Here is a 26,246-nt window from a genome sequence, read left to right on the forward strand (position 1 = left end):
CCCTCCAGGCATGCAGGAGCTCAACTTTCATGTGCTTTCTGAGAATCAACCCCAAAATGGAGCTGCTGGTCTTGATGTACACTTCTCATCAGGAAGCAGGGAAGGTAAGTCTGGGACAGCAGCAAGAGGCAACCCCAACAACCTTTCCTTTAGCCACAGTGCATATACCAGGTGAGCTACACTTTGAAAAGATGCTGCAGCATGTACAATCCTTTGCTTTGCCTTTCCAAATACATCAGGTGTCCTAATTGTTGAATGAATAAAATACAGGGAGGCATACAGACAGTGGCAACATTGTCTCCAGGAGGAAACAGACCAGACACCACAATGCAGGTAGGCGTTGATTGAACCTCCCCTTTGCTGTTGAATCCATGCCCCCCTTGGACCACACCTTCCCAGCATAATGGTGAATGATGAAGCCTTGGTTCCAGCTGTTGAAGTGCTCGTGGCTGCCAATTTGCATCTGGAGTTTCTGGAGCAGCGTCTGATCGGCCCCCTCACCCACGGCATGCATGGTGGCACACACATCGTCCAGGATGCTCATGATGCCAGGAGGGTTCTGTGGGGACCAAGAAGGCAAAGCCTCAATCACTGAATGTTCCAAAACACATGGGGCTCATCAGACCCTGCCTCTCAACAAAACAGACTTTAGACACCATTTAAACAAGACACCAGTTAAAACAGTTACACTTTAGACACCATCTTGAAAGTCAGCCTTCCCCTTGAGACAAGCAAGTGAAACAGTCTTACATGGGGAATTATCCTAGATCCAAAAGGGACTCACCACTTGAGTCAGAAGATTTAGAAGTGCACTTTCCAAAAAGCTGCTGAATTGCTGCAAGCTTTTATTGAAAGTCATGCATATAGTTATCTTCTCACTCACTCTTTGTATTAAACTGACTTGAACAATTGCAGAGAAAAATGGAAACATTTTCCTTTAACCCTAATTCATCTTTTGAGGTCCCCCGGTAGCCTGTTATTTCTATAGGCACTTACAATCCCCAACTCTATATTTTCTGCTGTGTACAGTTCTTTTCCCCCAATGGCACTGTTCTATACACAAACATCCTCATGACTTATAAACTGTCATATTTTAATGATTCTATTTCCTTGCTCTGACATGCTACGGCCTTTTAACTGTTCCCAGCTTTTATATTTCATTTCAAAATACAAAGAAACAAAAAGAGAAAGTAAGAAATAGTCCTGTAGACAGCTCTCTCTAAACGCAGTGTGTCCATTATATTTTTTTTCGGGTCATTTCTGAGGACCAAATTTGTATATGTTCCAGGACTGCACTATTACACTAACTTTATGCCTCTTCATACACTATGCCATCATCTTGAGTGATAATCATCTGTTAGAGTTCAGCAACCAATTCCACTTGTCAACTGACATTCTACTCATTCAGGAAATACGGACATGTGAACGAGAGAAAGTTACTGTTCTGTTCTCATACATACATACACAAACTGTAAACATGAACATTTTCTGCAGCTCTGAGTTGTCACTTTGCTTCTTCCAAAAACAACAACAGAGAACAAAAATGTACTTTGCAGCGCACCTGCGATCAGCGAAGAACTACTGCGAAGGAACACTTACCACTTTGTTCTCAATGAGGTCACACACAACTTTGTTATTAAAGTATTCGATGGGTGTCCATCTTATTCCCTCTTGAACATATTCTTCCTGAATGGCAGAAACCAGGAACTCACATAAACCAGCAGGAAACAGAAAACTTGTCTTTCCAACAAGGACTGAAAGTCCAAGTTCTCTTTTTGTGGGAGAGGTGATAAGAGAGGAAGTTTATTCCTCAAAGATCTTTAGGTCTGGTTTGAACCACAGGAACTTGCCACCATACTGTTGCTTTAATGGCACAATGTAACCTGTAAGTCTAGTTAAAAACAAAGCTCTCAACTTCCTGCAGGACTCAAGTACAGATTGGTGTCTGGGACTCTGAAGGTGAAGACCCCAAACTCAAGATGAATTGCTTATGTAACTTGACAAGCATGATTCCACTGTCACGGTGTGCTTGCTCCCCAGCTTTGCTTTGCTACCTTCCTTTTCTTTCTTGCATATGATGGACTGTCTCAGGGCTCAGGATTCCATCCTTGTTTTTCTCAATCCTTTTTCTCTGACTGATTTCAATCAACCTCAGGGCTTTCAAATACCACAGGATAGATTAATGACTCCCAGTGCTTTCCTCTTGTCTAGACCTCGTAACTGAGTCACTCAATGTATAATTCATCTATTGGAATCTCCAAGTATATACTTGGCTTCCCAAAACTCAACATATTTAGGAATTGACTTTCACTTGCTAATTAGTCAGGAGGCAGAGAGACACACACACACAAAGAGAGAGAACACTCTCATTTGCTAGGTCACTCCCCAAATGACTGAGCCAGGCATCAGGAATTCAATCTGGTTCTCTCCCAGACAGAGATATATCTTCCATCTGCTGATTTACTCCCCAGATGGCTACAATGGAGCTAACAGCTTCTTCCTGGACTCTCATATGGGTACAGGGGACCAAGCCTTGGGTGACCCTCTGCTGCTTTTCTAAGCCATCCCAAGCTGGATGGGAAGTGAAGCAGCTAGGAATCAAACCAGCCCTCATTTCGGAGGCCAGTGTTGCAGCTGATGGTTTAATCTGCTACACTTTGGTGCCCATCCCCACTGGTGTTTCTTAAGCAAAGGCATGAAGGTTTCTGTAAGTATGTCTTTGGCATGTGTACTAGGTAGAATACTGTAACCCCAAATTTCAGGCCCACTCAGAACCTTGGAATGTGAGGTTTGGAAATAGGGTCCTTGTGGATAAAGTGCTTTAAGAATCTCATGATGAAACCATTCTGTGTTGCCAGCGATTCCTAACTCCCAAGATTGGTATCTTTAATAAAGAGGAGATGTGGAGAACCAGCAAGAGGCCTTGGGAGGGCAGAGGCAGGAATGGTAACTCCTTTGTTCCACATCATGGGATGCTAAGAGCCAGCAGAAATCAGCAGCACAACGATCCTCCCCTGGAGACTTAGTGGGGAGTGTGGTCCTGAGGACACCTGACTGCTCACTCTCGGTTCCAGAACCGAGAGAGCAGACATCCCTGTTGCAAGTCACCCATTTGTGAAATTCATCATGTCAACCCTGGCAATCCAAAACAGACTCAGGAATAGAAGGGTTGAATTTGTAGCGGCAGTTTGGGAACAGAGCAAATCAGAGGAAAGAAAGATTTCCTTTGGGACATGTTAATGCACAGACAACGGGGGCTGGAACTAGGCTCCTATTTTCCTTGTGGTCAGTGAGTCAGCATGTAGTAAAAACAGCCAGTCACAAGTTCAACTTCACAGCATCACTTTCTTAAAGGAGAAAAAAAATGTAGCAGATGGCATTTACCTTCCAAAGACTAAAATACCATGATGACATATGGTTTTTCTGCCTGACTTTATTAGGTACAGCTCCTAATAGGAGGCTGAAATCTTCATCTCTTATCACAGGGAAGGAATCCAGACCCTTCAAAACAAAACAACTTAGAAATAGGATGGGGCACAGGAAGAGGGTCTGCTTACCTGTTCTGCCTTTAATGTCAATTCAATAAAAATCTGTTGGAGTTTCTCATTAACGAAATTGATGCAAAACTGTTCAAAGCCATTTTTCTGAAATAGAAAAAAAGTCACATCATGATTTTGCAAAAACATTTTGAAATCATTCTTGAGCGATTCCGTGAGATAATGCCATGTGAAGCAGTTTAGCGGAAATGTTGGCTGCATCAATAGAAAGAAGCACAGTTTATATTTAGGAGAAACTAATTTAGTAAAGGTACATGAAGAACTCACAAAGGCAAAAATGAGCCACAGTGTTTTTCTTTTTTTAAAATGTTGTCTAAAATTATTTCTTATAGGCCATATAAAATACATCATTCCCCTTCGATCTTCAATTTTTTTCAGACTGGCCTTACCTGGAATATTTCAAAGCCATAGATGTCCAGCACACCAATGTTGTATTCTTCATGGTCCTTCTGCATGGCTTTGTTGATGGACTAGGAGAAAGCAGAGAGCACGACCATCAGCTCTGTTCTATTCATCTCGAAAGTGGGCTGAGTGGGGGCGGGGAAGGGAAGCCCCACTCTACCCAGCAAGCAGCACTGCCACGTGGAACGGAGGACAACAGAAAGAAGGGAGATGTGCAGATTTCCCAGGGTCTCGGTATCAAGTCAGATGCTTTGGAAAACCCAGAGAACTACCATGAAAAGGGGAAAGTGTTTGCTTAATGATGAAAAATAATGATTTGTAGCTGAGTAAGCTTTCCTCAGCAAATATTGAGAGTCAAAATAAAACATTATCTGGGATGATGGAAGACCAAATATTAGGAAATCTGGAAATCTCTCTCTTCCGTTTTCCTCCATTCAGCAGTCATTGAATGATCACATAATACAACATGCTGGAGATGCCAAGGACAAGACGGTTCCTGTTGTTGCCAGGAGCTTACAGACAGGGGGAGGTGTCTACGGGCCATGACAGTAACCACTTAAGCACTGAGAACAAACAGTTCACATGTATTTAACCTTCAGCTTTACCTCTCCTTGTGTCATTTCACTTAATCCCTATGACAATTCTCATAATGGTAGTGATAAAATGATTATCCCCATTTTCTAGATGGGCACACCAAGGCTTGTCTGTGAGTGCACCGCACAAGAAGCAGAGCCTGGGATTAAGTTAAAGGATAATGCCTAAATCTTGTTCTTGATCACAGTGAGAAGGGGTCATGCAATTGAATGAAACAGAATTAATGACAGCAGGGGAAGTGAGGGAAGAAAAAGTTAGTGAGGGAGCAACACTCCTACAGATGGTGAATACCTGGAGATTAAAGTACCAGAAATGATTTCCAGGCAAAGAAAATAAAGACTCATGTGGTGAGCTAACGGGGTCATGACATAGAACACTTAGCCCAGTGCCTAGTACAAAGTCTGTGTCCCGGAAACACCAGCTCAAATCAGTGTCACTTACATGGGCATTCATCCACTTTTACCACAGAAAAGTGGAAGGATGACAGGAAGGAAGGAAGGTGGGAAGCCCAGCACTGGAAGGCACCCTGAACAAAGAGACAAGAGATGTGGGTTCCAGTGCTACGTAAGTTCTGCACCACACTCTTGCTGAATGGCCTTGGGTAGATCTGCCAACACTCAGGCCTGAGAGTCCCTTCCTAGTAAAACGAAGGATCCCAACAAGCTAAACACTTGACATTTGTTTGGTATGTCCTTGACCTTCCAAGTTATATGTTTCAGATAGTAAACAGCCACAAGAAGTACAAAGAAAAGCTATTCTCCCTGCCCTGCTCTATCACAAGTCACTAGACCATTCGTCCTGTAGGTATTATGGCCTGGATTCAATCATAGGCTCCTTGGACCTCATGACGCTACTACTACTGTCCCAGGACCAGGGTCATGTAGGGTTCCTTCCAGTTGGAATATATGAAAGTCAAAGTGGGCAGAGCAGCCAGGAATCCAGCTGCTCCCATATCTATCGCCTAGATGAGCATGCGGCAAATTCTTTAACCTCTCCGTGCCTTACTTTATCTGTGAAGCAGAGATGATAATATCCAAGTTAAAAGATTCTTGTTAGAATTAAGTGAGGTTCCCCACCAATAAAATAGAACAAGCGATACATGTTTGGCCCTTCATGTCTTCAGGGTCTGTACCCACCAATTCACCTGACCCTGACTGAAAAGATTCAAAACACAAAAAATACTAAAAGGCATCTGCCTCAAATATGCACAGACATAGTTTCCTTGTCATTATTCCCTAACAATACAGTGCAACAACTACCTACAAAGGATTTTCATTCTATTAGGCTTCAAAAGCAGTCTAGAGGTGATCTCAAGTACGAGAGGAGGCACACAAGTTACAATCAAATCTTACATCGTTAAAAAGATGTATTTATCTATTCCTTCTATTTAATATGAAGTGCAGAGAAAGAAAATGTGCTCCCTATCTATTGGTTCACTCTCCATACGTCCACAACAGCGAGGGCTGGGACAGTTCAAGGCCAAGGGTTGGGTCACCTGTGTGAGTGGTAGGGATCAAACCACTAACGCCATCACCTGCTACCTCCCAGGGTGTGCATTAACCGAAGCTAGATTCAGGACCTGTGCCAGGACTTGAATCCAGGCACTCCAATATGGAAACCAGGAGGTCCACATCATGATTATATATATTTAGATATCATATATATATGTATGCCATAACCAGAAATGCCTTTTGAAAGCTTAAAAATATATCCAAATATCTTGGAAAGAGAGACTCTCAGAGCAGGTGACTAACCTAGTGGGTGAGACACCCACATGTCACCCAACAGGTGCCTGGGTTTGATTCTTGCCTCCAGCCATGGAGTCTAGAGGAGACAGGGGTGATGGCTCAAGAAAATGGGTTCTTGCCACTCAGGTTAGAGACCTGGACTGAGATCCTGGTTCCCAATTCTGGTCCTGGGCCCAAAACACAGGCAGTTGGGGGAATAAGCCAACAGACAGGAGCTTCATAGAGAAATCTCTCTCTGCTATCTGTCTCTCTTTGCCTCTCAGATCAATAAGGTGGAGCCTAAAAGAAAACATGGTAGTGTGACTACTCGAGTCCAAGTTTAGAGCATGAAAAACCTGTGGCTTCTTGTTTTGCCCTCTGTCTGAGCTCACTCTGGGGAAAGTCAATGGCCATACTGTGAGGAGACTCAAGCAGCCCAAAGGACATTCCCACGGGAGAGAAACCAAGATCTGCTGCAGGCAGTCATGTGAAGGGTCGCCTCATGACCGCATCCTCCAAGCCATGGGCCAGGCTTCAGAGGGCTTCAAGTCCAGGTGACACCTTGATTTTGATCTTGCCCTTGAGTCAGAACCACCAAGCTAAGCCTGACACACAGATACTGAGAAAATAAACTCTTACTGCTTCAAACCACTAAGTTTTGGGTTACATCTGACAAATACAATATTCATCAATCTTCAGCCTCAAAGTCACGAGAAGCCCTCATCCATGAGTCTCTTCATTTTTGTTTCCTAGCCCCAATGTCACTAAACTTTTTTTTATAGAAGAAACTGTTAGCATTTTAGGTTTAGCTTAAGTGCCTTAATAAACCATTCTAGCAGGAAAAAGGGAATGCAGTGTTCCTGGAAAAAGAGGATAAAAAAGCTGAGCAATAAGGTTATAGCTTAAAGGAATGAACTAAAACATTAAACCAGAAACCCTTAGCAGTTTTCCTCTCCATAGGAAAAACACAATGTATTGTCCGAATCAACCCAAGATACTTACATCGACCAGGAAATCAAAGACCCGGGCGTGCAGTGCCTTGGCAAGGGCATCCCTGGTATAGCAGGCCTGCTCCACATTGAGGGTCACGTGGATGGACTCGGACTTGCCTCCCCACTTGCTGTCCATTTGCCTGCTGGTTAGCTTTTCTTTTAACCGGTCCTGGTTTATCCCCAGTAGATATGCAGGAAAAGCCAAAACTACAGAACACAGAATAAAGCAGGTTTATCTTTCAGAGTTGCAACAATTCATCTCACGGACACCTGGAGGCACTGGTGTGCCTATGAATACACATTGAGCACCAACATGAGCCCTAAGAAACACTCCAGGGAGGACTGCTTATCAGCATTCCCATATGCATGCATCAACTCTGTTTTTCTCCAGTTATTCTACAAGCTGAATCAATTACTATGACAGACTTTAATGATACCAATCAATGCTCCAAGAAGGCAGAGCAAATCAATGCTCCTAACTGAGATCATAGTTAGACAGTTCCTCACGTTTGCAGCAAGACATCTCGGAAGAAATTCCACCAAGAACTATCTCTTTGGCTTCAAAAACTGTTTTCTTCCTTTTTTTTTTGGTTCGATGCTTTCACAGCATCAGCTTCGAAGTGCTTGATATCACTGAACTACTAATTACAGTCAACCATGTATTTTTGTCAGATACTTACCACATGCAGGGTTACTAACAAAAGAAACGATACAAAATACGCCAGAAATCTTGCAATCTATACAAGACAAAGATGGTTTAACAAATAAAGGACTCTCCTAAAAGCTGAATATATAACAGAAACAGAAAAAGTTCTAGAAGAATTTCTAACAGGGAAATATTACAATTTGGTAATAGTTAAGGAAATTATGAGATTTGGGCTGGACCTACGAGAGCGAAAAGGATCTGCAGGGCTGCAGAAGGGTGATGTGCTGTGCCGAACAGAGGCGGCAGGAGAGAGGCTTGGCTGGGGCATGACAATCATGGACCACAGAGGAAAGTTCAGACTAGAACCTCAGGAAGGACTTGGACATGGAAGGTCTTCGAAGGAAATACTTGAGCTGGAGGCAAAAGAGGGCCCAAGTAACCCCCAGAGAAGGGCAGAACAAAATACCCACCATAGAGAGTCTTCAATCAGGAGACACTGCCATGTTGGTTTAGTGTGCACAGTATGGTTAGAGGGACGGAGACTACCAGTGTTCCTCTTACTATGGCACATACATCCCACACTGCTACATGGAAGAGACACCTACATGCTCTTGGGGTAGAAATTAGAATCCTTCCCCAGGTCCACAACCTGAAAGAAGGCTCAGATCATTTTCAACACGAATGAACTGCTGGCAAGTGAAAAATATGAATTTTGACAGAAATCTATCTTTTCTACACAGAGCTTGATCAGAATTCTCGGATAAGAGGATCTTGTTCAAGACCTTGCTCTAATGCTCTCAAGTCACATGCCTCCCAATAAGGGATTATCTGTTTGAATTTCACAGATGGTGTTAGAACGTAACAGGCCGACATTTCTCAGTGTATATGTTCCAAAGAGATTAAATCAGTAAACACATTTTGAAGACATATAATGCTAGAACAAGGTAATTATCATCTCTAAGTATCACACAGAAATGTTTAGACTTATAGAAGGTTTCTTTTATGCAGGACATGTGTACAAAATCAGAAGCATTGATTTGCCAATGGCCATTTCCTTTCCTTTAGATTTAATGGAATCACATCTAGTAATCTGGATGTGTCTTCCTCTGAACCAAAAATTTCTTAGCTCAGAAAAAAAAGACAGATGGTGCCCATAAATTAGACTGGATACACAAAAGGATGTGGTGGGAATCAAGAGACATTTACTAGTGGCCACGTGGTGTAGCAGTGAAGATGTCGCATCCCAAATCCAAGTGCCTGGGTTCAAAACTCCAGACCTGCTTGCAAATCAAGCTTCTCACTAATGTGCACCCTGGAGGTCACTAGGTCATGGCCCAAGCACCCATAGGGGAGACCTGGATTGAGTTCCAGGTTCCTAACACTGGCCTGGTCCAGTCATAGTTGTAGGGAGAATCTGGAAAATGAACCAGTAAATGAGAGTTTTTTTTCTCTGTGACTGTGTCCCTTTGTCTTTCACATAAATAAGCCATCTTCCCTTAGAGAAACATTTACTGAAGTATCCAACGTGTAAGCAGCCTGCACTCGGGGGTCACTGTCATGCAGATTATTGCCGTGACTGGGGAGGGCATAGCTCACTCGACACACTGCACATGGTTATCAACTGATTAGGCCAAGGTGCCTCTTTGTTCATGGGAACAGCAAATATATCTATAAAATGAATAATTAGCCCCAGTCATACTAAAATGGAGATATAGTTTATTTGGTAAAAGTATGTTTGCGTCACTATCTGTGTGATCTTAATGAGATGAAGTTGAAAGCCTCTGAGATGGGAGGAACAAGCAAGGACATGTGCCATCTCTGGTACCTCTACAGCACAAGAGAACATGAAGGAAAGGCTGCAGGCTCGAGAAAAAAGGCACCAGATCAGACCCAGAATGAGTGCCACAAGCCTAGCGCAACAGCAAACAACCTCCAAGAAGGAGCACCATACTTGGCATGGTGACAACCCAGGCTGGCTTTTTTTTCTTAAACTGCAGCTTTTACGGCTTTTTTTTTTTTTTATTTCCAGTGACTACCTTGTTGCTGAAATGATATGGCTGCTTATATTGACCTCCTCCAGGCTGTAAAATTTCCATGATGGCATGAGTGAGAATGGAGGATCAGAGAAGCCCAAGTGTGGGGGCGGGGGGGGGGGAAGCACTGATTAAATATTAAAACATCTATGTAACAGTGGTAAGGTTAATGAGAGTCAGCTGAAACATACAAGAACCTGTTTTTTCTAAAATCATCATTTATAAATAATGAAGATTTCTCTTACTGCATAAGGTAAAGTTGGACTGAACTTTCCATCTAAAACTTAACTATGGGGTAGGTGCTTAGCCTAGCAGTTAGGACGCCAGGCCAATGTTGCCGTACTTGGCTTCAATAGCTTCTTGTGATTCCCGACTCCAGCTTCCCAATAACGTGACTCCTGGGAGACAGAAGTGATGTCTCAAGTAATAAGATCTGTGCCACCTGCTTGGGAGACCTGAATTAAGTTCCTCTCTCCAGCCTTAGTCCTATCCTAGCCAACTCAGCCATCTGGGGAGCAGGCTAGCAGATTTTCTCTTCTCTCTCTCTCTTTGTTACTCAAAAGTTTTAAATACAAAAATCTACACTTTAGGGAGAAAGAAAAAGCAAAAAGATAACAAACTCCATATTTATATGTTTAAAGGAACTAGCAAGAATAAATGAGTGTGATGTAACTGTCTTTCGTATTGAGTACAGTCACTTGTAGTTTTGTTATTGAAGTATTCATTTTTGTTTTTTTTTCATTCAACAAAACCTTAGGTAAATTTGGTATTTACTATTTCTCCAGTAAAGCCTGTTTTCAGAAGTATGTCATCTTACTTCCTTGATGTGAACAGGCTCACATATGCCTGCCGTAAGGTTTGCATTCTTTGAAGGAATTTTATTATCTTCACTGCTCTCACAACTTTTTTTTTTTAATAACAGCTAGATGAAGCCATATTTTTAAAAAAATTACAAAAACACAGGCTAGTATTTCCGTCTACATATTTAGTCCATGAATAGACAACCTTTGCGAGCATGCTGCCAGTGTTGGCTCAGGAGGGTGGAAGCAGGATCTCAGGAACCACCTACCTGTCCAGCAGCCAATCAAGTGTAGCCAAGTAATGGAATGCTACAGAGGGCGAAGCAGAACTGGTGTGGTGGTATAGGAGGGGACAGTCACCACCCACAAAGCCAGCATTACATGTGGGTCTTGCTCATGCCTTGCCTGCTCCACTTCCCATCCAATTCTTAGCTAATGGCCTGCGAAAAGCAGAAGGACATGATGGCCCAAGTATCTGGGCCCCTACCACCCACGTGAGAGACCTGCAAGAAGCTCTGGGTCTCTGGATATGTCCGGGCTCCATGCCAGTCATCGTGGCCAGCTGGGGAGCAAACCAACAGAGAGATCTCTTACACATTCGTCCCTCTGTACCTCTGACGTTCAAATAATTAAGTATATCTTTTTGTTTCTATCTCAACAAAGATGAAGCTCCTTATGAATTCTCATCAAGTAATTTTCAGGATAAAATGCTAAGTGAAAAAGCAATCACAGACTATTGTGTTAGGAGCATCATCATCATTCCACAGTGGGAAAGAACAGATGTGTGCAGCTCCCTCCCTACCAGGGGAACACAAGAGGTTGGGAACCTTGGTTACACCCAGGGAGGGGATCTAGCTGATTGGGAAGAGGATAGATGGGAAGGCATTCAGTGTATTCTCTGAGCCATGTCAATATATCAACCCAATGGACAAAAACAAACAAACAGAAGAAAATTACAAAGATGGGCTCACATAGCTTTATAGATCTTTTTCGTTTCAAGCATGACTTTTTCTGATCTCCATCCTTCTGCTACCTCCACTTAAAGAAATTTCAGACAGTTGCCAATCCTGAGCCTTACTCATTTGGTTCAAGAGGGTAGTAACTCCAGATATCAATGTGCAGTGAAAAGATTCTTTGGCTTAAATAGCCAGGGAGAAGTTTTCTGCTTCAGTATCATGAATTTGTTCTTAAGCATAAAGACACAGTAAATGATTTTATGCTACCCAAGAAGGGTAGAGAAACTCTGTTTGTTTTCACAGAAGCTACCAACAAAGTGATCCTACAAGACATATAGAAACCCGGTCACCATTGGGTTACGCTTAATGACTTCATGGATGCCTGTGGATTTATTATGTTCTACCCCATTACCTGGCAAACACAATTGGTCTTTATCACGAAGACATCAGAAGTTAGGAGAACTTCCCCATTTTATCAGAAAAGAAAATAGAAACATGAAAAAGAACCTTATTTGGAATGGAAATACCCCAAATGCCTTGTCAGCAATGAGTGGGATACTATTTATTACTAAGTATCTAAATTTATCATCCTGGGAGAATGCTGAGAAAGGAAGAAATGTCTTCCTGGGTGGTTGAAGGACGCGTGGGTTGTGAGAATAGCCGAGGAAGCCATCTGATGCCCAAGAGGCTGAAGTCATGTGCCCTGGTATTTGTGGTAGGCTGTGGACACTTGGAACCAACATCTCTCAGCAAGGAAGGACTCCTATTTCTCCTCCAACAGTAAAAACGGTCCTCGGCTCTGACTGCTAAGATGTGATCTTTAAAGACATTATCAGAAATATCAACAAAGCAATCAATGTCAATTTTTTTCCTCAGTTCAGAAATCCAACTTAATCCAAACTAAGGGTAAACTGAGCCTATAACTATTCCATATTTATACTTTACAAGTCTTTTAGGTAAATATAGATTGTAAAGATCAGGTACAAAAAGACTTTCACTATGTGGATATTTTTTTCTGTTACTGTCATGATTCTAATCTTCATTAAGAGTTATCATCTTGCCTTTAAACCTAGAGGAAAGATTCTGCCAGACTTCCCCAAAGTTAATGACATAATGGAATCATTTCACCGATGATGTACTGTGTGGGAGATAGATGGTGGTGGTGAGCAGGTGCACAAAGACATTCCAGTCTTTCAGGAGGCCAATCTGATCTGCTACCACACGATGCCTAAGAGTTCTCATCTCTTCCTAATACATTGTGCTGTGAAGTCTTAACAAAGGAATGTGTTGGGTTGCTTCCATCAGGAGCTGACCACCCATCTCCCCACCCACGACCACGTGCCAGAGCTACTCACACTCTTCACTCTCCACTGCGGCGTAGTTGCCTACTTCTTTGAAGCTGATGTTGCCCAGATGGAGCACTCCAGCCACTATCTGCAACACCAGGGTCTGCTCTTCCGCAAAGATCCCGATCACATTCATGGCGTGCTGCGTGAGCAAACAAGAAAGAGCCAGACAAGCTGATCACTGGCATTACTGGCAGAGAATAAAGAAAACAGAGGATTGGTTGAGTTGTGCAATGATGTGGTTTAACATGTGATGGCAATGCCAAGTCCCCAGCCTGCAGGAATAAAAGCAGGAGAATCCAGCAGGAAACACGTGCATAGAATGGGGAGTTGCCAAGGCTGCCAGGCTGTCCCTCATCCTGTGCTGTGTTCTCACTGTACTTCCTTCTTACAAGGTCACTGCCATCCCCTCTCCAGCTTCTGCAAGTAGATTCAAGAAATCTTTCCTTACACGGAAGGGGAGAACGGACTGCACTTTGCAAGTAGCTCATGATTAAAAATCCTGGGAAATGAAACACAAGTATCGTCAAGAAATCTGATGTCAGGGCCTGTGCTGTGGTGTAACAGGCAAAGCTGACCCCTGCCATGCTGGAGTCTCCACTGCTCTCTTTCCAACAGAATTCCCTGCGAATGCATCTGGAAAAGCAGCGAAGATGCTCAAGTGCTCTGCACCCCTATGGAAGACAACACCTGCCTTCTGGGTTCAGCTGCGCCATTGAACCCATTTGGAGAGTGAACCAGTGGATGGAAAAACTCTGTCACTTTCTCTGTGTAACCCTGACTTTTACATAAATACATCAGCGAAAGGTCAGCTCTAAGCCAGGGCCTTCCCTCAGGCTAAGGACTGAGTTCCTGGTCCCCTGCTTTGGCCTGGCCAACCCGGGCTCCTGCAGGTATTCAGAGAGTGGGCTAGAAGATGAGATTCCCAGGCCCTTTCTGTTCTCTGCCTTTCAAGTAAATTCAAACAAATCAGAAAAGAAACAAAGGAGGGAAAAAAAATTAAAGGTGCTTCAAAATTTCTGAAACTCATTCATTTTCACTTAAAAACATTTTTTTCACTTACTTTAACAGCAGAGGGACACACAGAGATCTTCTACTCACTGCTTCACTCTCCCAATACCTGTCACAGTCAGGAAACTAGGACTCCATGGGGGTTTCCCACATGTACACTGGAGCCATTGTTTATTGCCTCTCGTTAGCAGGAAGCTGCGACTGGAAGCAGAGCTGAGCCTTGAACCCAGCCATTCCAATATGAAGCAAGGGCATCCAGGATGGCAGCCTGGCCCTCCCCAGCACTTACCAGCGTTTCCTGGAACTCACGCCGGTCGTCGATGTCGTCAACCTTGTAGGAGCCGGAGAGGCTCAGGTAGTAGTAGTAGTCCATGCTGGTGATGCCCAGGCTGTGCTTCTGCTCTGCCGAGGCGCCCTCAATGAGCTGCAGCCAAACGCCACGGGACATGCCATGATGGGACCACAGAAGAACCCAGAGTCACCTCTTGGTTCCTGACGCCACCCTCAACCAGCCCAGCTTAGAACCCCTGCTTTCTAAACTTAGAACGGCCCCAGTCTCCACAGTATGTCCTATGCATTGTGGCCTCGAATCTTTTATACCCATTCTGATGGCTAACTTGGATGAGACTGGCAAGAGCTGATGGCCTCCCCCTGCCCAAGGAGAGCCAACTGTACTCCCCACACCTGGGAGCCCTTGGACAGATGAAAGCAAAACAGATAATCAACTTAGCCCCTGTCCAGTTTGGATGGCTGTATCAAGTCAAGAGCTGGCTCCCCGGTACTTCTCACTACAGCATTTACATTAGAAAACAGTTGTAGGCACCCCCTCCAGTATTCCAAAACCTCCTGCCAAACTGTCCCTGAAATGTTTGTTCCAGTTCTGATGTCTGGGGAGGACCCTCTACTAAAGGGTTCCAAGGAGGATGTGCTGGGGCATGTTAAGCCATCTGCTCAGAAAGAAAATAATTGATGTGTAATACTTATCAATAGTTTAGAACTACTCCTATTGATGGATTTCTAGCTCTCAAAGACCAACCACAGAAGAAGAGGTGGGAAGACAAGGGCACAGCCCGTGACCCAGCTCCAGCACATTGTGGTGCTAAAAGCGATGCAGCTCTTTCCCACAGCTACATCCCAGAGGCTAAATCCACCTGTCCATGCTTGCTCTCCTGGTCTGTGAGCATTTGCTGCTGCTTCTTATTTCCCATGGCCTCCTCTGACACCTGGAGGACCTGGGTCTCTGGATTTGTGTCTGACTCCCACACTGTGGCTGTCACTGACTCCTTTACTGCCTCGTTGTCCTCAAGGTGCAGACAGCCCCCATGTCCAGTGTGGGCTGGGCTTTTCTCTCCGCACCGCAACAGGAGTCCCACTGATTTCAGAACCCTAACTATTACATTTAGGGCAGAACCCAGACTCCCTGAGTTAGTGGGGTTCCCAGCCCCTCTTCGGGTGCTTTCCTAGGGGGAAAGGGCTTCTGGAAGTGGACAGGCTTGTGTTTACTGAAAGGGTTCTTGCTTCCATTACGTACTTGTAGCAGTGCTCAATACATACTGGACTGTGTGTGCGATACACAGAACCATTCATCTGTGCACGTGGCTCTGATTAGTGCAATTAAAAGCACGGTTTAGATCACACAAGCTTTTGATCATTGATGTATTTTTTTGAACCGAAAGATGCCAACTAAATGAATTATTTGCTATCACTGACGGTGTCACTGAAATCAAAGACTGAATGAGAGCTGTGTCGCAGCTCAATTTCCTTCTAATCTTCAAATTAAACTCAAAACAAAACGTAAATTTAAGCAGTTACCAGGCCTTCCTTCAAAGGCAGTCTACAACAGATCCCTAATCCATAAAATATTAGCAAGGAAATTAAAATATAAACAATTTGGTGATGGCATCGTCCTGATTTTTGTATGTTCAAGAATATATATATATTTTTAATTTTTACTGGAAGGTCAGACTTAGAGAAGTAAAGACAGAAAATTTTCTGTACATTTATTTACTCCCTAGTGGCAAGGGTCTCAAGGCTTTGGGCTGTCTCAAGACCCCTCCCAGGGTCTCAAGACTTTGGGCTGTCCTCGACTGCTTTCCCAGGCAACAACCAGAGAGCTGGATGGGAAGCGGGGCAGCTGGGATCCCAGCACATGCAAAGTGAGGACTTTAGCCACTAGGCTACCACACTGGGCCCATTCGTGAACCTTTTAAAAAAGCGGTTGAATCAGATGATTGCTGAAGGCCCGAAGCCTGATTTAAAAGCATCTGGCTCATAATTTTAGTCCCAGATTCTCCAGGGCTCCTGAGGGTCTCAGCTGAAACCTTCTGATGGGTAAGGATCCTAAGGCTGGGGCATTCAGCTTAACGGTTCAGAAATCTGCCTCATATACTGGATCACCTACATTTGAGTCTTAGCTCCTCCTTCTGACTCCAACTTAGTGGATTAGTGGCTCTCTCCCCACAAAGCTTTGGTTCTGGTCACCTGCCTCCCCTAGCCATTCTCCCTTCACCCTACACCAAAGGCCCTGACCGTGTGACATGTCTCTTTACCATCCAGACCAAATATCTCCAGGTGAATTCCCTTTTGGCAAAAAAATCAAAACACTCCTACTTTTGTTTAGAAATGATTTCAACACTTACTGGATTATTTTAACTCTTGGAATTTTGTCTTGCTGCTGCAATTAGAATCCATTCTGCTCAAGTGTAGGTACAGTCTCATGATTTCTGTGCGTGGTAGTTTATACATATACAACAATGAATCCTTGGCTCCCCAAACTATGATCTCTAAGAAGAAAAACCGTCTTCTTCATGTAGAGAAGGAATAGGAAGTGAGAGAGAAAATCATAAAAGAATACCTGGTAAAAGATGTGAAAACTCCGCTCTCCAGGATTCCTCATCACCACCCTAGATTTTTCCAGAAGGAAGTTGGAGATTTTTCCACCATCTGGCTCCCCACCTGGACTGAACTGGATTTCAAAGTATTTTCCCTGCAAAAAAGTGAGGGATTTCCTTCAATGGTTAGCAAACATAAACATGATGTTCCAAACAAGCCTGGAGAACAGTATATAATACAAGGAAATTTGTTAATGAAAGACACATTCGGCACCACTCCTGGCTCGGGACTAGACTTCCTCACCTTTTCCTATCACACAATGACATGGGCTTTTGTCCAGTCACATTCCCATATTGAAAGAGAATCTAGGTTCCAGCTTGCCTAAATAAGGATATGGTATATTCCTTTTCCATTTTTCACCAAGTAGGCGCCGGTCTACCCAATTATAAGATGTAAAGAAACTGGCAGAACAATCCCCCGGTGTCTTCATCTAACAAGAAAAAAGTTTCTTTTGGTGGAAGTCTGTGTCCTCTCTGGTAGACTCCACGTCACAAAACTCTGAACAAGCCAATTCCTGTGTCCTCTGGGGCATCAAAAACGCCTCTCTGAAATACAAACACTGTACAAAGCCCACATCATTCAATTTTAATAAACCCAGCCCCGCTTTCAAGACAAACAGCAGGCATGTGTGTATCATGCTTACATATGAAATGAATATGGAAAAACTGTTAAAAATGGAAAACTGAAAGTATGCTCATTGAACTCTATTTTCCAGTATTATCTGATTTTTCCTTTTAAGATTTACTTATTTTTATTGGAAAGTCAGATTTACAGAGAGAAGGGGAGACAGAGAACAATCTCCTGTCTGCAGGTTCACTCCTCAGTGGAGCAGCAATGGCTGGAGCTGAGCCCATCCAAAGCCAGGAGCCAGGAGCTTCTGAGCCTCCCTGGAGAATACAGGGTTTCAAGCTCTGATCCATTGACATCTTCACCAAGTTCTACATGATAAGCGCATTTTAAAACAAAAAACAGGACATTATAAATATCGCCCTGTAATCATGTTTAAAAAACTGAATAATTTATTATTCACATTTAAAAAAATAACTATGAGGGCACTTTAAAAAGTTATGGAAGTAGAATTAAAATAAGTTTATTTTGGTACAAAAATTTTTTCAAAACCATGCAGCGTTTTTTTTTTTCATAATATGCATTATGATGCCCCTAAGCACAGTAGAAAAGTTGGATAATTTATCCTGTAAGTATTAATGGGTAATGATAATGAGCTTTTTAAACAAAACAAAACATTGTTCATTTCTCTCCTGGGCCAATGTGTCAGTCTTTAGCTAACAGTCTTTTCTGTGTACCAGTCTCCTTAACATCCATTTATCTAAGAGGCAGAAAATGGTATATGGCTTTAAGCATGCATTCTCATTACTGGTGTCATGTACAAATGGGACTGACTCAACACATGCTTGGTACATGCACAGCTGAACTGCCCAGCCACACTCTCTGCCACCTTTCCATCAGGATTGTGTGACAGAACAGTGATAGATGTTGACTTTTGTTATTTTTAAGATTAATATACCCTCCAGGGATAAAGACAAATTTGTCTAGAAAAATAACTCAGGAAAAATAGTAATTTAATTATTGTCTACTTTATAAGAGAGCAGCAAATGGGTGCTTGAGGATTTAGTTCTGGTCAAATCCATGTCACATGTCAGATTTAGACAGACGCTTAGGGTCAAAAGATCAACTGGAAAATTGGCTTGTATTTTTCCTATTTCATGAACCTAGAGAGTTCTTCAAGATAACTCCACCTAGGCACTAAGCCAAAACACACGATAGAGAAGCAAATGAGGAAATACTTGAAATAACACTGAGAAACAAGGAAAGTGAGGTTCAGTTGGACAGAATCGATCAGCAAACTTTGACGATTATCACCTGAGAATACAGTATATTCTCTTAGAAATAGAAACTGCCTTCTCAGGTGAGCTCGTGGCCTAGTGGAGTGCCTGGGCTTGATGCCCATCTACGTGCCCAGCTCCAGCTTCCTATGAGGTAGTAATAACTGGCTCAGGTAGTTTGGTCCCTACAACCCACATGGGAGACCTGGGCTGAGTTTCTGGCTCCTGGCTTTGGCTCCAGCCAGTCATCACTGCAGATATCTGAAGAGTGAAACAGTGGGTGAGAACTCTGCCACTATGCCTTATCATGGATCTACCTCTAAATAATTGTTTTCAAATGTATTTGAAACAATGACTGACAGGCAGGGAGGGGATCAGAAGGAAGAGAGAGAGAGAGCAAGGTTAGTCTAGTCAATACTGTCTCTAAACGCCCACAATGGTCAGGGTTCGAGCCAGGCATCATGGTCTCCACCATGGGTGGCAGGGTGCCAAGAGCTTGGAATACCATCCACCGACTCCTCGGTCCATTAATAAGGACAGCTAGGACTGAGACCAGCACTTAGGTATGGCAGGCAGGCCTCTCAAGTGGGTGCTTAACTACCCGTGCTATAACATTCACTCCCTGAAACAAAATCTTAAAGTAATTTTTTCCCAATTGCTTTTCTCTGAAATTCCACCTATTTATTTTGAAATGGCCCCGTATCATGATGGGGTGGAGCCAGCTGATAGCTAGCACCCACTTTCTGGGTTAACTGACAGTGTGGACAGAGGTTCTGTGCCCTACCCTTCCCACCTCCTCTCATGCCTTTCAAGTTAACGGACAGCCCAGAAATGTCTCCTCTTGCCTCCTACTGTGTTACTTAGATTAATTAACCACAAGGAGACTTTGGGCTCTGGCAGCTCCTTTACTGCCTCCTGCCATTTATGGCAACTTTGTCCTATATGCCTCTCAATCTGATTGGAAGATGAATGCTTAAAAACCTAACTTTGGTTGCCCTGTACAGTGGTTCCTGGAGTGTAGTGGGAGCTGCTATTGTTAAGTTTGGCCAATAAAGGCTGCTCCTAACATCCTACACTTGTGTCCAGTGTGATCTCTCTCACACTCTGCAACAGTTTCAGCCTCACAGACGGTTCCTTATATGCATGAGTGCCAGACACAATCTACGGCTGAAATAAGATGCCAAGTCTATATAAATTAGACTTAAATGGGGTTTTGTCGTCATGGGAACTATACATGTGCCAGCCTTCCAGTTCACCTCCTCAGGAGACACCCAGATGGAAAACTGGCAAAATGGGCACTCATAACAGTGCATGTACTTGATATTTTCATTGCTATGGTATATGATATGTTCATTGCAAAGCCTGGGAAGCCAGGTTCAGTCACTTTTGGGCATCCTGGTGTTAGCTGAGCACATACAAAACCAATGTGCTGCGCAGGGTGGGGATGGGAGGTGGTGGTGTAAAGAGCTCAGCTCATGCTAACAGCGAGGAGGGTTCTGTACAAGTTGCCCATCCATCCACAGACCATGCTCTAAGAGGTGCACTGACTGCTAGTGGAGAGTCATCCCTGAGTTATCACATATCATGCTCACTGATCTGCTACAAAAGGGCTTTTATACCTTTAACAATGGTCACTTATCCTTGGACAACTCCAGTGGAAACCGGCTTGTAAAATGATCTTGTTTGCACCCCTAACGCTCAGAAGCAACTTCAGACAAACGGCAAACTGAAGCCATCGTAATCTGATGTAAAAAATTATGACAAAACTAAAAAGGATGCCCTCCCCACTCATGAAAAGCTTGTATTTCCTCTGGGATGCTGGACCTAAGTGGAGAATGTCAACATGCTGGATTGGGCAATATGCTTGGAAGCAAGGAACTCACAAAACGGCTGGAGTTGTTGTTGCGGACGGTCTTGGCGTTCCCGAAGGCCTCCAGCAGTGGGTTGGACTGCAGGATGATGTCCTTCACGTGCTGTCACAAGAAAACAGACCTGAGGTTAGGTAGCTGTAAACAAACACCACCCTAAAACATGAAGCTCAACGTCCCCTAAGGCCTTCAGTTCCAGCAGAGACCCCAAATCCACACCCATCTCTTTCGGGGGATGGTGTGGGGGTTCCTGAAGGATTTACTCTTTTGAGACAGATTCACACCTGCTTATGTCAGGTCATGCAACCCCCTTTACCTGACGCAGGAATCCCAACAACTGGGCAGCACCAGGAAATTGGGGTCTATGAACTTCCCTGGTTCCATATGGGGGCTGCACTTCACTCCTTACTTCAGGGTGTGTCAGGAATTAGCAGGAAGGAGAGTGAAACCCAAAAGGGTATCTCCTTGCTGTCCCAACCACAACTTTTACTGTCACTAACCACCCCCACCGGTCTACCTGCTCCACTCAAAAACTGAATTGTCTCAAGGGAAATTACTCTACATCTCCCTCCCCAAATTGGGTTATACGAGCGTAACTTTGTGCGTCTCAAACTTTAATGCACATAAACTATCTGGAGAACTAGATATAGTTGGGAAATCAGTAGGTCTAACATGGGCCCAAGAATCTGCATTTCAAACCAGCCCCAACATGGATCCTTGCTTTGAGCAGCAAGGGCCAAGAATGGAAATGTGTGGTACACTCCTGGTCTACCGGAGGGGGGCATCTGGTTTTCCAACACACCAGTTGTCCTGTGCCAGGCTGAAAATGTGCAAAACCCACCAAGGACATGAGACAGCTCAACAGATAGGACATGATGCTGCAGAGGTCTTTCAACAAGTGAGTCATTCCTTGTACGTCTAATTATTCACATGCTACAGTTAAACATGTTCCAGAAATAACAAGTCTTCTGGCTTGTGCTCGTTAGCTACTGACTAATTGCAAGCCAAGAGCTCAGTACTGTTGGCCTCACAGAAAAACAGGAAGAGAAAAGTTAACATTAACTGTCTACAGTCTGGCCACTAGGTCAGAGGCGTTAGCAAACAGGACTAGATTAAGGCACCAATGACTAGCTAACTATAGAACAGCTGCAGTCTCCCTCAGCACCCTCCTGAACACTCAGAAGAGAAATGCTGAGAAACGAGAACTGGCATTACACCATGGCTGGGAGACTGACATCAGTAAAGGCACCAAGGGAAATTTGGGGGTGATCCCTCCAGGGAGTCAGTTTCATATTTTCAGGCTGCCCACTGTCTTTGAACAACTCAAGGATTTATACAAATTTACTTTGTAAAATTAATTTTGAGCCTGCAGATCTTCATGATTCCCTTATATCTTTTGGTTGGTGCTGTATTGATGTGTCTGTATCAGTCAGCTTCTCTTAAAGAAAAAAGGAGAAGCTCTTCTTGTAGCTCTTCCCTTCTGCAACTATGGAGTTTTAAGCAGCTATACTCATCCTTCAACTACTGGGATGGCCACAGACCATGAGGGCATGTATGGAGTTATCTTGGAGAACAGAGAAAAGAACAGATAAAGGTAAAAGGGCTGCCCACTTACAAAACAGCATCCTGGATTCCTGTTTCTATGTCAACCCTCTTAGGATAGGGCAGGATCATACACGTGGTATTAAGCAAGTGGACAGAAAGACCAGCCGGGTTCTAGAATTACACTCGCTGAACAACACAGAGGCCATAAGAAGTCCCCTACAGGTATGAGTGACATGGCAAATCCCAAACGAGATGTACTCTAAAAACAGAACGCACACTGGATTTCAAACAATACCAGAAAAGAAATACAAAACTGTTCATTTTTTATTAGTGATATATTAAATGTTTTAAAGGATTTATTTATTTTAAAGACAGAGTAACAGAGAGGAGAAGAGGAGGAAGAAAGAGAAAGAAAGAAGAGATAAAGAAAGGGGTGGGAGAGAGACGAGAGAAATCCCTTCCATCTGCTAGTTCATTTTTCAAATGCCCGTAACAGCTAAGGATGGGCTAGGTAAAACCAGACGTCAGGAATTCCATCTGGATAATCCACCTGAGTGGCACGGGCCCGAGGCACAGGGAACATCTGCTGCTTTCAGGTGCATTGGCACCAAGCTGGATCAGAAGAGGTGAGATTAGAAGCAAGCACTCCCACTGAATGACAAAGCCTAGGCCCAAAACACATTTTAAAAATGATTTTGCTTTGCTTTGCTTTCCTTTTTATAAATGTGGCTACTAGAAAATTTAGAATTACAAATGTGGCTTTCATCATCCTTCTGCTGAACAGAACTATTGGTACTCTACATAAAGAATTCTGGAATCGGTCTTAAGCTTTCTGATTATCAGTACAAGATGATGAAAGACTATTTGATTAGCAGCCACAGCCACAATAAGGAAACTTAAAATGTGTATTTTTTATTTATTTATTTATTTTTAAAGATTTATTTATTTATTGGAAAGGCAGATATACAGAGAGAAGGAGAGACAGAGAGGAAGATCTTCCGTCCGATGAGTCACTCCCCAAGTGAGCGCAACAGCCGATGCTATGCCAGTCCGAAGCCAGGATCCAGGAACTTCTTCTGGGTATCCCACACGGTGCAGGTGTCCCAAAGCCTTGGGCCGTCCTCGACGGCTTTCCCAAGCCACAAGCTGGGAGCTGGATGGGAAGTGGAGCTTCCAGGATTAGAACCGGCGCCCATATGGGATCCTGGCGCATTCAAGGCAAGGACTTTAGCCACTAGGCCATGCGGCCGGGCCCTAAAATGTTATTTTGATAATCTACAACTGAGCATGACAATCACACTTCTTATTAAACAATTCTGATTAAACCAATCTTCAAAATTAGCTCTACTGTGGAATATGAATTCTAATGTTAGAAAAAGTTGATAGCAGCCCACACAGTGAAACAGGCTGTGCGTATGGATGGCCCCCTATGGACCTTACCCCAACATCACCATTACCCACTGCTCTGCCACGAGGGGCTTTGCCTGGATGCAGCAATGCTCCTTCCATAATCACAATGAACAAAACCTGTGACCACCCAACTCGTCACACTGTCCTCTTGAATCTGTTCTCTTTCCAGCTTACATCCCCTCCCTTTCTTCTCTCTGCTCACGTTGCCACTTTGTCTTTCATATCTCATTGATTTTTCTTTTGAACTGTTTGCCTTTTATTGCTTTCTAGGAGCACCTTACATTTTGGGCATTCATTCAAAATGTGTCGCTACTTTGCAAATTTCAAGCTTCTTGGTTAAATGGAACCACTGTCTTTTCTGCGGAAGTAAAATCCTTTCTTGGACAGCAAATGGAGCTTTCACTTATTGAAAAAGGACTTGATCTAACCCACCGTCAACTCACCTGGACTTTGGGGCCTCCTCCAGACACCCTGGAGATGTAGCTCATGATGTACTTGGCAGCCACCGTCTTCCCAGCTCCACTTTCACCACTGGAGAGAGAGAAAGCAAAATGCCCATCCATGAGGTGGTACCACAACCAGCTTCTCATTCCACCCACCCCTCCCCAAAACAAAGCAGGCAAGAGGAATTCAGAGGGTCAGAAAAGGGGCACAGTGCTGAGTGCCAAAGGCAAGTTGTAGCACGAGTCAGTCATTTGGACTGTGTGTGAGCCAACACTATCATGGTGAGAAGCAGCAGCTAGACAAGGCTCATTGCACACATACAATTAAGCTTTCTAAATGCACTGGTAACAGGGGACACAATTAGGAAAATTATGGAATAGATGGATGACTTAGGTAGACATCAACACTAGCATGCAGACTAGACAAACCTCTCCCCACCAAAAATGCATTTGAGGTAATGCGAAGTGAAATAACATTCAAATTATGTATAAAGCATGGCTCCAAAAATATCCTTAGAAGAATGTAAGAAAAAAATTAAGACTAACTACCACAAAAGCAGTAGAAGTTGCTTTTTCTGTGTCATTATTTTCCAAACGTCTTACAATGCATCACGTACTGTTTAAAAGTTCACGGAAAATGTGCATTCTTAAAACACTATGCACGGATTTCAAAGTAAAATTTATCTTTCAGTTGGCTTGCCAATCTCCATAAGCTTTTTAAAATATCCTTGTTATTTCTGTATTAAAAATGAAGCAAGTAGGCACTTTTGAGGTTCCAAATCATGTGCCCTGGACTGATGCAAGTTTCCTTATTTCCGAAGTTCTAAAATTAAACGATGAGGGCATATTAATCACATCCTGAGGAACAAAGACTGCCTTCCGTTTGGTAGCCTAACTGTAGAAGGAAAACCTTTTGTTAACGTGTAGTCTGCTCTTCAAAATCCCCGTTCTTCCTTCAGAATTCCCCTGGATTCAACACGGCCTCAACTCAAAACATGCTGGGGTCAGTTGGATTCCTCATCTCTTTGTATTATCAGGCTAGCTGTCTTCATCATATCAAATGATGGAGGCGTGCGGTAGGAAAATTTCAGGCTGCTCCAACTCCCTAAGACAATATTGTTTTGTTTGCTTTCAGTCATCAGGAATTTTGGGGTGTGGTCAAAGATGCAGCACCTGCTGGGGTGCTAGGAGAACATCTGACTGCATAGGATATAAAGTTGGTCTGTTTCTAAAGCATGAAGCATCTCTGCTGAAGAATGTTCCAGAGCCTGACCCTTTGATGTGTCCCCTGAAAAGTCTGTATGTTATGCCAAGCAGCTAAAAACCCAGAAGAGGCCCGGGAATGAGCAGAAACACGGAACCTTTGCTTAGAGTACAAGCAAGATCCTGCCCTTCTACCTCTAAAAGTAAAGAAATCTAGAAATAATTTTAGATCTGAAAACAAACAGAAAAGGAATGAAGCATCCATCTGTCAAAAACTCAGCTTGGTAGAATTTGCTCCCCTGAAGTATGGTATGTCTCATTAGGTACTATGGAGAGCCTAGGATGGAGCCATCCTCTAGGTAGTGCTTTGACCTTCTCAGAGTCTGAACCCACAAATCTAGTGCCAAGCACCCCAGAACAGGGAAACCCAACTGGAATTTCATCATATTGGCGAACAGAGGAGGAGGAGGAGGCGTCACATTGCTTACAGAGGATGAACCTATCCACAGACACACGGAGGTTCAGCAAATTCAGCTCCAAGATCAACACAATCAGATGATTCCCGGGTTGGACCCAGGCTGTAGACGTACACAGCAGTTCATCTGAAGCTAAAGTTCTGCCGACACAAATTTCTGTCTTATGTGCAGCAAACCATGTAAACATTGGAGAATATGGCCACATCCCAACCTGGTGTAGTATCTAGTGGCTAAAGTCCTTGCCTTGCATGCGCTGGTATCCCATATGGGAGCCAGTTCTAATCCCCGTGGCCCTGCTTCCCATCCAGCTCCCTGCCTGTGGCCTGGGAAAGCAGTTGAGGATGGCCGAAAGCCTTGGGACCCTGCACCTGCATAGGAGACCTAGAAGAAGCTCTAGCCTCCTGGCTTTGGACTGACTCAGCTCCGGCTGTTGGGGCCACTTGGGGAGTGATTCCATGGTGGAAGATCTTCCCCTCTGTCTCTTCTCCTATCTGTATACTT

General features: G+C 43.7%; 1 protein-coding gene across 1 annotated transcript in view; it reads right to left on the reverse strand.

Moving 5' to 3' along the window:
* LOC121168218 (unconventional myosin-Ie) overlaps positions 1-26,246 on the reverse strand; it is a 193,753-nt gene that overhangs the window by 62,268 nt on the left and 105,239 nt on the right. The window contains exons 5-14 of the mRNA XM_040998123.1: positions 24,067-24,154; positions 20,684-20,773; positions 16,919-17,050; positions 14,354-14,488; positions 13,063-13,195; positions 7,283-7,479; positions 3,947-4,027; positions 3,558-3,644; positions 1,600-1,686; positions 392-559 (exon numbers count right to left, since the gene is read on the reverse strand). Of these exons, the coding sequence (XP_040854057.1) occupies positions 392-559; positions 1,600-1,686; positions 3,558-3,644; positions 3,947-4,027; positions 7,283-7,479; positions 13,063-13,195; positions 14,354-14,488; positions 16,919-17,050; positions 20,684-20,773; positions 24,067-24,154 (1,198 nt within the window). The remainder of the gene's footprint in view (positions 1-391; positions 560-1,599; positions 1,687-3,557; positions 3,645-3,946; positions 4,028-7,282; positions 7,480-13,062; positions 13,196-14,353; positions 14,489-16,918; positions 17,051-20,683; positions 20,774-24,066; positions 24,155-26,246) is intronic.

This window comes from Ochotona curzoniae, unplaced genomic scaffold, assembly GCF_017591425.1.
Source record: "Ochotona curzoniae isolate NIBS_2020 unplaced genomic scaffold, NIBS_Ocur_1.0 patch78, whole genome shotgun sequence".
In the NCBI taxonomy this organism is placed as follows: Eukaryota; Metazoa; Chordata; class Mammalia; order Lagomorpha; family Ochotonidae; genus Ochotona; species Ochotona curzoniae.